This window comes from Carassius gibelio, chromosome B16 (assembly GCF_023724105.1).
Source record: "Carassius gibelio isolate Cgi1373 ecotype wild population from Czech Republic chromosome B16, carGib1.2-hapl.c, whole genome shotgun sequence".
In the NCBI taxonomy this organism is placed as follows: Eukaryota; Metazoa; Chordata; class Actinopteri; order Cypriniformes; family Cyprinidae; genus Carassius; species Carassius gibelio.
Window position 1 is genome coordinate 12,338,572 of NC_068411.1, and position 12,166 is coordinate 12,350,737.

General features: G+C 35.6%; 1 protein-coding gene across 10 annotated transcripts in view; it reads right to left on the bottom strand.

The window, feature by feature from the left end:
* The window catches only part of fam131bb (family with sequence similarity 131 member Bb), a 38,714-nt gene that overhangs the window by 9,667 nt on the left and 16,881 nt on the right, over positions 1-12,166 (bottom strand). For 2 of the 10 annotated variants that reach the window (XM_052579164.1, XM_052579158.1), the window contains 6 exons: positions 10,117-10,151; positions 6,820-6,855; positions 6,281-6,386; positions 4,179-4,403; positions 2,749-2,889; positions 223-512 (listed from right to left, as the gene is read on the bottom strand). In XM_052579164.1, the coding sequence (XP_052435124.1) occupies positions 223-512; positions 2,749-2,889; positions 4,179-4,403; positions 6,281-6,386; positions 6,820-6,855; positions 10,117-10,151 (833 nt within the window). Of the gene's footprint in view, positions 1-222; positions 513-2,748; positions 2,890-4,178; positions 4,404-6,280; positions 6,387-6,819; positions 6,856-10,116; positions 10,155-12,166 lie in introns of all 10 variants that reach the window. The other 8 variants (XM_052579166.1, XM_052579160.1, XM_052579163.1 and 5 more) reach the window with 7 other exon arrangements.

The window sequence follows — 12,166 nt, forward strand, 5'->3', positions numbered from 1 at the left end:
GTCATAAAAAGGTGTATTCATTAAGACCAAGACACTGAATTGCACTTTTGAATAAATTAATAAATCTGGATGTGTGCTGATGTTAATGATGAGATAAACATGCACAGCTTACACACTGCTTACGCATGTGAAAGAGGCCTTATGGGATTTGTAGTTTTCTGACTCACCTGTAATGCACCCGTTGTTACAGAGGCTTCTGGGAGTTGTAGTTTTCTCACTCACCTGTTGCTGATACTGCAGGAGCTGTTGCTGCTGGTATTGCTGGATCTGCTGCAGGTGCTGGATCTGATACTGCTGCTGCTGCTGTTGGGACAGGAAGTGAGCTGCTGCATTTGGGTCATATCCTCCCTCGGTCCCGACAGACATGACATACGAACCGGTGGCAGGAGAGGCCACACCTGACTGTTCATTACTAATTGGCTCCCAAGCATCAGAGGAAGAAAGGCAGTAAAGACCCTGGGAGACGTAATTGTGAGGCCACACCTCTGCAGAGGAATGGTGCACTGTCTGGTCTGGAATAGACGGAGAAAAAGAACAAAAATATGACATATTAAAACATCAAGGGTAACATTCTGTATATTTTATCTTAGTTTTAAATCTTGGATCATTATATATATATATATATATATATGAATGGACTTGGAATATCGAACCGAGTTGAAATTCTTTTAGAAGAAAGAGAACGCAGAGTGACATGAGAGAAATGAAACTAGCACAGCTACAGTATGAAGCAAATACATTACCAAAATAATCAAAATCAATTATTATAGAGACTCATGTAATAATCATTATTATTGATCAGGGTCTAAAGTTTGAACTAAAGTCTTTAAAAGAAAAGAAAATGTTCCTCAGTTATAAAATTAAAGGTGGTCAAAGTACACAAAAAAAAAAGAAAATGAAAAGAAATTTAATTATATTATTTTACATGTTGTTTCATCATTTGGCTGCTTTTCGATTCACTTTTATGTTACAGCCAGCGCTCTTTTATGATGCTTTGATTGAACAATATTTGAGATGTTAAAATATTTGAGCCCACATTCATGACAAAGCCTTTTCCATTTCCATTTTTTTCTCTTTGAGCCAAATGACTTTTCATTCTCATCTGCATGCAACAGCAAGATAATTTCTAAATTATTATCTGATTGTAAAACAAAATGTTTGATAATAATAACTGCCCATTCTATTTCTGTGGGTGAAACCTCTCGCCTCAGCATACCCCATGGCCATCGTTGTGAAATTAAAACGAGTGTTCAGTCATTTTCACCCCTCCAGCAGGGCAGAAATGAGATTCTTTATTTAGTGAGGAAATGGCTTTGTAATGCAGCATAGCAACACTCACTGGTGCACAGACTGCCCACTGAGCTTATTCTACTCTTGCCCTTTATCTCTCTATAGACCCTCTGTGCCAATGAAACCATACATTTGTGGTTTGTGCTCTACTGCAAAAACAAAACAAAAACTAGACTCACAAATGATTTTAATACAGGTCACTCAAGAGGGATTATGCAATACTGTAAACTAATAAGCATAAATACAAACAGCAGTACTTTTTACTGCTCAAATGCATGTGCATGAAAATAAAATTTGTATTCAGCAAAGATGCATTAAATTGATCAATAGTGACAGAAAAGACTTACACTGTTATATAAAAAAAATCTATTTCAAATAATATCATTAAAAACTTTTTTATTTTTCAAAGAATCCTGAAAATAATATATTATGGAGTCCATTGTTTAACAATGAAAAAAATCAGCATATTACAATGATTTCTGAGAGATGTTACCCTGGAGACTGCAGGAGTAATGATGAAAATAGATTAATATATATGAAAACATATATATGAAATAAATATTATAAAAAAATTTTACATTTACGTAAGTAGAAAACAGTTATTTTAAATTATAATAATATTTCGTAATATTCACATGGTTTAAATGCCAACAGAAGCCTCTGTGAATATAGACCTAAGAGACTTTTAAAAAATATATTTAAAAAAATCCTAAAGACCCCAAAACCTTTGAAATCTAATCTAATCTATTTTGTGTAAATTAGTTTCTGGAGCAGAGCATATTTTACTCCTTATCTGGTGCTGGAAATCAGGTTACATACTTATATTCTATGACTTGTGACACATATGTTCCAGATGTTGATGAGAAATTACCATCTGGATTAATAAAAGCCTTTGGTTTGAAACTTCCGGGCCAGTGAAACTAGTTTTGTTACACCTCTGCCCTAGCGTATGACATAATTATCCCATTATCTGTCTGTTACATGTCGTAATTTGGCATGCAGATGGCTTTGGTTGTTCTGAGCTCTCATGTGAGTCTGTAAGGCTGTTCTGAAGTGCTCACTGGATAAGTTCTCATTCTCCTGGGAGTCACGGGTCCCTGACCTTTAGTTATTCATTTATTCAAAACCCAATGTGCACTGCATTCCAAATCAGCTGCAATATAGCAATCGCACCCTCACTCTTTCAATGGAAAGCTTTCTTCTTAGAGAAAACTGGTACCAGAGCACTATATCAAAGGAAAACATAAGAAAATGTATGGGCTAAGTTGTAGAAAGAACGTGTTTAATTCTGGTTTATAATTGCAGCACTCATCAGAGCTCACACTGTGACGTGGAAGTTCTGTTGCTAAATTGATTTTATCCCCAAGTTTAGGCTAAGTTTCCAGCCTAAAGCGCAGTAGAAAGAAGCACAGTACTTTTCTGAGATTGCAAGTGCATGCTGGGAAATGTAGTCAGTACCTCGGCTGGTGATGCTCTCCTGGTTGGCCTCGCTCAGGTGGGCTACGCTCCCCTGATTCGATCCAGCGCTTGTGCTCTCGCCGTCCATCGAGCTCCAGGCCAGCAGCGTCGCCTCAGAGATCGCAAACTGCTGAAGCACACCTGACAAAATTCAGGATTAAATTATTTAGTGTTGGCCATAAAAACTCATCTAAGCTACCTAGCATTGCAAAGTTTTAAAGTAAGATTGTGAGAACAGGACAGTTGCATTTATGAATATGTGTGTATTGATACTTGTTTGTATTTTGTATTTATGCAAGTATGGGTTTTACATATTCAAATATACGCTTTTGTTCACAATGTTGTTGTCAGTAATTTAGTTTCTTTTTAGGAAAATGGATACTTTTATTCTGCGATGACACTTTAAAATGATCCAATGTGACAGTAAAGAATATTGACAGATAAATGCTGTTCTTTTAAAATGTTATATTTATCAAAGGCTGTGAAATGTTAAGCAGCACTGTTTTTAACAATATGATTTTTAATAAATGTTTCTTCAGCATTTTAGAATGAGTTCTGTAGGATCATGTGTTACTGAAGACAAAAAAAGTAATAAATTAGATGTTAAAATGATTTAAAATAGAAAACATCTATTAATTGCAATAATAGCGATTAAATTGTAATAATATTTTACAATATTCATTTTGTATTTTTAAATCAAATAAATGCAGGCTTGGTGAGTAAAATGTCTTTCAAAACTTTCGATTTACGATTGATTGATTGATAATTTGTATTTTTAAAAGATATTTTTAACAGTTTATATGCTTAACAAATTAATCCAAAACAATTATTTTTTCAATAAAATTTTTCTTTTATGTTTAAATTAAAGTCTGTAATGGACAAATTCATGGACACATTCATAAAAATATTAATAATAATAAAATAAAATAAAAAAATGCTTATTCACACCTCAAACTTAATCTATGGCCTGGTCATCTCAGAAATGGTGTCATGAATAAGAGATACAGTAGCACCAAACATCCCAGACACATTCGCCACATTCTCATAGTCGTAAATAAGGTATTATGATGCATTCAGCAGCAAATGAACTTAACATGGATAGTGGTAAATATGGATAGCGCTATCTCTCACACAGTTCAGCATTTCAAAAGAAACATTAAATGCACTCAGTTTATTTCACTCATGATTAACCCCTTAGAGAGGGAATAGGGAGATTCTGTCATCCCTTACCCACCCTTTGTCATTCCAAACCTGTTGTTCTTTCTTCTGTTGAAGATACATATTAGTAACCAAATGGTTTCGGTTCCCATTGACTTTCCCACTGTTACACTTCCACATTGAGGGTCTTGTGTATGTCGTGGGTCTTCAGTCATTTCTGAGCACTAGATTTTGTGTAGGTCCTTCTAGCTATTAAACACTCTGTCTCTCACCTGCGGCGAAGCGAGCCTCCTTCTCTCCGTCACTGAGGTCGCTGTATGCGTCATTCTCCAGCTTGCGCTCTTGTTGGAGGTGCAGACTGGAGGTGCGTCCCGCTCCACTGCCCCCCACACCCACCGTCTGCATGCCCCAGCTCTGCCACTCAATCATGTGAGCCACGCGCCCCTGGGCCATCGCGGTCGGCTTCGTCACCTTGTCCTTCATAGAGCGAGACACTCCTGAAGTGGACGGAGGGACAGAGGGAGGATGATGGGGTAAGGCGGCGGCGGGAGGACATTTTTTAGAATATGGAGAGAAAGGGGGGGGGGGATGAGAAGAGAAGAAATTAAATAGCTTTACAGTATGAGGTCATGTGCTCAGAGACTATATGGGGTATATGAGTGAATGTAACATGGAAATTGGGAATAGACTGGTGTGCTCAGAGGTTGCTCTTTATTATCCTCTTACAGACTGAATTTAAAAAGTGCCCATCATTATCTGTTTTTATCTGTTATGATTGTTTTAGTTTCATTGATTTTAACTAGGACTGTTATATAAACGTATAGCACATCAGCTTGACCTAACCAAAGTTAATACTTTCAATAATAAAAAAAATACTTTATGTGTTACATAATGTTGCAAAAATAAACAATTACAGTTCATCTTTATGTAAAATAACCTGGAGAAGAAGACATCTGTTTATTTGAACCTATGGACAGTTTCCTTGTTTCTTTCAGTTATTATCTCCTAGTTTCTGTAAATTAAATGAAGTAACTAAAATTATTAGAATTTCTTGATTCCATAAATTTTAAGAGCTGTATGTTCATCAGGGATCCCAATTTTATGTTCATCAGGGATTCCCAAGCCACACGTAAAAAAAGAAAAAGAAAAAAAAGGGGGTCACTGTGATGGTACTCTTTAAACTGCAGGTACCAATATATACAGTACATTTATGTACTATTTACAGGTTGTTGTTGGTATTTTTTTTTATTTACTTTTTTTTTGAGAGTGTATGAATTTCACCAATCTTGTGAACTTACATTTCTACTAATATATATTTTTTTAATCACAATTTCTACCCATTAAAATATTTTAAAGCTTGGTGTATCTGAAAAAAAAAAAAAAAAAAAATTGTAAGACTGTAATAAAATCTTTTTTCTGTTAAAGTGATTAAAAGTGTGTTTTTTTAATTATCCTTTAATGTTTTAACTTTCAATGCAACCTCTCCATGTGCTGTGTTATAACGTTTCTATTGTTGACAAATATGTGTAGAATTGTTTGGTAAGGAAATGAAAATGACTTCTATAATGAGATGTAGATGGTTATGGTATTGGAAAAGAAATAACCAAGTTTAAGTGGCAAGGGATGGGAATTTGTCTTGCTAGAATGACTTCTTTCCACACTAATGCAGATCTACACAAAATAATAGCCTTACACTTTCTCCTGCATTAGTTTTAGCTTATTCAATGAAGCTACAGCACATCTGTGATACACTAAAGCCAGGCTGTAACGATCTGTTTGAATACCAGTAAATTCTGTGTGCAGACTTTATATAAGACACAGAGAAAAAAATCAATTGCTCTTTGCCATTTGGATAGACTCTATACATATATTTTTTTTACCAGTGCATTAGTGCAAACATACAGAGATCATTCTAAAATCTCCCAGGCTCTAAGGTAATGCCTAATGAAATGATGAACATGAATTATTAAAAGTGAAGGAAAGGATCTTTCAGAGAAGGATATAGACTGCACTGCACTTTACTGCACACAGCAGTACGACAAAAACACAGATACAGGAGTCTGAGAACAACATTACAAGACACACACTGACTGATCTCTCCACTTTACATACAAAAACCTGCCTCGCACATCAACCACCGCTTAGGATAACATGAATAGCTGTATGATTGTGGGAAGCATATTGTTTACTTTTCAGGAAACTATTCGTATTTGGATCTGGAATTCACCAATGGCACGAGCCATTGGAGAGGGTTGTAAATGGAATCGGGTGGTGAAAAGGGAAACCCACAAGGGTCCATGTTGCCTCCATCTCCTCCAGCTCAGTTTGGAGTCAACATGGGGTCAGTTTACCATTTCACAGGACAGACACACACCTGACACACCTGTCAGAGAGGACTTAGCCAGAGCGCCGATTCCATAGGCGTTGGAGTTCTGCTTCTTCAGCCGAGGGAGGATTGAAGTTGTGTCCTCCATTGATAACTGAAATGAAGCAAGGAATTCAAGAGAGAAAAATGGGACAGAAAATAGGAAAGGTGAAGGAATAGATGGTTTTCGATGAAGCAGGAGCAGAAATGAAATGCACAATTTTGAGCGTGGGCGGAAGTTTATGGAAATGAAAGAGGTGATGAGAGAAGTGAGGTAGACAGTTAGCAAAGTGGTTCCTAGAGGTTTTGAAACTACATTTCCCAACAGCCTGCTAATTCATTTTTGTCCATTTGCATGATGGGAAGGGTAGTCTTTTATTATTTACATCTGCAGCAAAGTAAAACTACTACTGCACACCAAAAAAGTCACCGCATAAGAGAGACGGATCAAACCGAGGAATGGGGATAGGAGATAGGAGACAGCTACTGTGATTCCGAGGAAAATAATGAGAGGAAAGAAATGGAGGAATGATATTCACAACACTTACATTGATTCCATCCCATGAAAAGTCTGTTCGGCCATGCTGAGAGCGAGAGGAAGGAGGCATGGGGGAAGAAAGGGATGGGGATAGACAGAGTTGAAGAAAGAGGAGAGCAAGACAGACGGCCACAGAGAAAGGAGAGGAGAGAGAGAGGGGGATTGTGACAGAACAAGGCATTTTAAAAACATGTGAAGTTGAAAGAGAAATAGAGAAATTAAAAAAAAGAACAGAGAGGAAATCAAATTCTGAGAAGCCGATTTATTGGCCGGACTAACAGAGAGGTGACATAAGGAAAAATAAATAAAATTCAGTCACTTTTACTTATCCTCAGGTTAATCCAAACACTTCTTGGCACTTTGAAATACAAAATGACAAATAGTGGTTGCTGTTTTCCATGCAGTTACAGTGAACTGGAACTAAAGCTTTTAAGCACCATGATCGTATATCATAAAAGTGGTCCATACAGCTGTCTAAAATGTCTTCTGACACCACATGACAGCTTTGTGTAAGGAACAGGCCAAAATGTGTTCATCAGTGAGCTGTTAAACTATTGCGATTGAGTCCATCAGCTGAATCTAAAGAAATGGATCATGCTTTGAGTTCATAAGATATATAAACTATATAATACATTTTATAAATATACATTTTGTTCTGTTCACACAAAGCTGACGTGGTCGTGGAATATAGCGCACAAGTCATTTGGGGTGACTTTTATGATAAACATCCTTTACATCCTTGAAAGCTTCAGTGGTTGTCCATTGTCAAAGAATGAAAAAAAACTATTGTTTAAAAAAAAAAAATTCTTTTGTGGTATGCTGAATAAAAAAGTTATTGTGTTGAGGATGATTGAAATATGAGGGTGAGTAATTTATGATAGTTTTATCATCTGCCAGGTAAAAATCACATGCCTGATTGCTTAGAAAAGTAATAACACATCTCTCCTCAACAATCTGCAGGATTTGATACGTTGTATCACTCATGTGTATAGCAGAAACATAAATGTTTATTCAGTTTCTCCAGCTGTAGGTATGAGCAGTAGTAATAGTGAAGTTTGCTTTGGCAAGCACACAGAAGCATTCAGAAAATAGATTTTACATTAAAAACTACGGCCTCACACTCCTTGCATAGACTAATGGACAGATAAAAGCTATAAAGCAAGACTATTTCTATGTAGCCTATAATAAACTTGTTTTTATAATACAATAAAACAACAACACAGTGACAAAGAAAGCAAATACATGGAGTCTAATGCAGAGAGTCTATGCTGAAGACACAGTAGGTGAAGGGAATGAATGCTGTAATAGACTGTAATGATGACTATTTTTAGAGGTAAAGAGATACACTAGCCAGGAAGGTTCAGGGACAGGGATCAATCCCAGAGAGCTGGCTTTACTTACTATTACAGATCAGATGTTTTGTATATAGCACAAGAGCCTGTGGATGTTACACTACATTTAAGTACATTTTCATTTGTAGCAATATGTGCTCAGAACTGTCTGATATTTGTATATTAAATCAGATGCTGAGTAATATAGTCAACAACAAACAAAAAGTCGTTAACATAATTTGGGAACCTCCTGGAGAGCACAAACTTCAAACACAAAATCAAAACGAACATTTACTTTCAAACAGTGCACAATTGATCAGTAGCCAACATCTTGCTCCAAAGGAAAAAAAAGTGTATACTCTCCAACAATTAATCGCGATTAATCGCATCCAAAATAAAAGTTTTTGTTTGCATAATATGAGTGTGCATTGTGTATTTTTATTATTTATATATAAATAAAAAACATGCATGTATATATGTATGTTTGGGTAGCTAAATTGGTAGAGCATTGCATTAGCAGTTCAAGGTTGTGGGGTCGATTCCCAGGGAGCACATGTTAGGTAAACCTTTTTTGCCTGAATGCACTGTAAGTTGCTTTGGATAAAAGCGTCTGCTAAATACATATATTTATTTACTTTATTTATTCATTTATATTTATATATAATATGAAATATAACATAATAATATAAATATTTAAATGTATACACATGTAAATATTTTCAAAATATATACTGTATGTGTGTGTATTTATATATACTGTACATAATAAACAAGGTACACACATATATTTATTATGTAAACGAACATTTTTATTTTGTATGTGATTAATCGCGATTAATCATTTGACAGCACTACTTCTTTTCAATTATTATTTCTGTAGGTTACACTGATATGACGCTTGACTATTTTTATAAATGAGTCATTTGAATCATTAATTCCGACTCATTTAAAAACATTGATTCATTCAGCAATGAACCACCACTCGATGGTTCGGAGTGACTCTGCTTTGGCTTTGATTTAAACTAGCTTATTTTCGTTGACGGAGCATAAATAGACAAATTAACCGCCTTTTTCTGTATAAAGTGTAAGTATGTAACCAATATCGTAGATATACTGTAAACAGAAATTCTTGTTTGGTTTCAGATATGCGTCAGATATGGATCTAATTCATTTTCGAATAAAAATGTTTGTTGTTATTAGGACTTCAATCAGTTACTTCAGAATCAGAAAGGGTGACAGATGAAAGAACCGTGTGCATTTACTTATTAACAAGAACATAGTATCTCATAAAAAAACCTTTTGAATTTCATATTTTTTGTCTTCATGAAGCAAATATGGAATCAGCTTTAAAAGCTTCCAAAACTGAGAGAGAGAGAGAGAGAGAGAGAGCAAATCTCATATATATGCTTTGTGTGAGATAAAATTGATGCTTGCCTTACTCATTCAAATCTATCAACAATATGCATGAATACATAAGAAGAATTAAAAGCAAGCAAAGTGATGTGTCAGTGGTGATACTGAGCATACACTGAGCAAAATCCTCATCTCTCCCTTAAGCACAGACCCAGAACCAGTCTCCAGTGTCACTGCACTGCAGAGGCGAAGGCAAATACTATAAGCTTGCTTTCTGGGTCAGTTCTTAAGGGTGTGAGGCACAAAACACACAAACTTAACCAAAAGTAAATGCTAACTACGATAACAGCAATCTACAAGCCAGGTTGGGTAAGCACTGAACTACATGCTGTTATCTAGGCTAATGCACTAATGTCTTTCTGCGGTTAAGGAGGAGAGCTGGCTCGCTTCTCTAACTGAGATAATCTCTTCCTGTTTTGGACACCTTGTCCTCTTTCTTGAAGCAGGATGCTTTTCCCCCCAAAACAGGAATTTGTGGTGTGGAGTGTCAAAGCGTGTCAGCATTGTTGAGATATCTGTCTAATTTAGTGTATGTTTGCTAGTGTAATAGGCAGCTGGCGTACCTGTTCCCCATCCTTCTGCACAGGAACTCCATCTGCTGCTGGACAGAGAAGGAGAAAAAAAAGTGTAAATTATAGCGGGGTGCTGTGAGACCCAGATAGGAAAAGTATAAGCAGGGCATATATTTTTGTGATTGGAAGAGTAAGTGGCTGTGATATAAACATTTCAAGGATCAGGGAGTGATTTCTTACAATAAAACACTGTAAACTACATTAATTCATCATATAGTACATCTACTGAGAACTTGGACTTTGAGTACTTAATAAACATTTATGAAAGGTGAGTTGTTTGGAGTTTAATTGTGGAGTTATGGCTGGTGAACTCTTAGTATGAGTTGTCATTGTCATAATTCATGTGCTTGTCTCAATGATTAAGCTTGTGTAAATACACACACAGGCGGTACAGTGAAACCCATTCAATACAATACAGATATAAAGCACCATACTTTTAATACTGATGTGGCAAATAGAAAAAATACTGTTTAACCATTAATGTTACTACAAATTTAGCTTAGAAAATAGTGCATAAAATTAGCTTATGTAAAAAAATTTAACAAAAACAGAGAGCTCTCTTTCAGACAGAAAGCAAACAGAGTAATGATGACAAAAAGAGAAACATCTTCAGGAATATCACATTAAACAAAGGCAAAGCTAAATTTAATAATACTTTAATTACATTCATGATAGATTCTAATCATTTGCAGTTTAGGCCTATTTAATTTTAAAATTATAATTGTCAAAAAATTATATTAAATGGTTATAAGTATCCACAGAAATTGAAAATTAATTTATTTAATAGGTATCAGTATTGGTATCAACATCAGGTTTTAATAGTAATTGGTAAAATTTGAATTTTAGGTTAGATCGTTTATTATTTTAAATATCTAAATCACATCATAAACCTTCAACTTATATGATAATCTGTATGCATATAATACATGCTCTTCACTGTCATGTCGCATTACAGAACTATTTCTATAAAGTGAATGGATGGCAGTCAACAACAGAAAATGACTGTGCATTGAAAGCCTAATTGAATCCGATCCCAACACCTTTCACCTGCCTACCTACATGCTGTTCTTTCATTATAATCACAGCTTGACCTACTGATAAAACACCTTAACAATAGAGAAAAGAGAGAGAGGGAGAGTACATGTGGAGGTGGCAACCTACAGTTAACCAGGAGTCCAAGGAAACAAAAAAAGAGAGTGAGAAACCCATTTTTCTTCCCCCCCAGCCACTGCAGTGTAACATTATTATATATTTCATTAGTTCTCATGCACTGGCCCACTTCATAAGTGCCCTAATAATATAATTAAATAATTACACAATGCATTACCTAAAAAATTACGGGCCAAAACAGATACGGTGGAAAACAGGTCACCTGTATTTGGGCCTGAGTGATTAACGAATCCTATCCTTTTATTTATTTATTTTGCTCCTTCCTTCCACAGACTAATCCTGACTCCACAAAAACGTAATTACAGAAGGCCCTGTGCTAATTAGGCTTAAACACAGCGTTGGTCTCAGGGTGATTTCTCACATTATTAAATGAGTAATATTCTTTCATAATCAGCCATGACATGGGCTAGGGTGTGTAACCTTACACTGCGCTAATTATGTCGGGATATTTAAATTTAAAATTCCTTAGTGATGTATTCATTTATTACAAACACACAACCTTTCACTTCACAAGACATAAATACATTTAATGGAATTCTGTCTTTTACTTGTGGATTATTGTAACGTTTTTATGAGTTTTTTGAAGTCTCATTCTTACGGCACCCATTCACTGCTGGGGATCCATTTATAGACAAGTGATGCAATGGTGCATTTCTTCAAATCTGTTCAGATGAAGAAACTAACTCATCAACATCTTGGGTGGCCTGAGGGTGAATCACTTCATTTTTTGGGCAAACTGTTTCATTTGTTTAATTTACGAAGTTCTCATTAATCGAATAATTAGTGCAACCCAACAAATGCCTTGTGTGTGTGTTATACGGTGTGATGCAGAAATAGAAAGCCGTGTAGTTTGATATTTGAGAGGGAAACT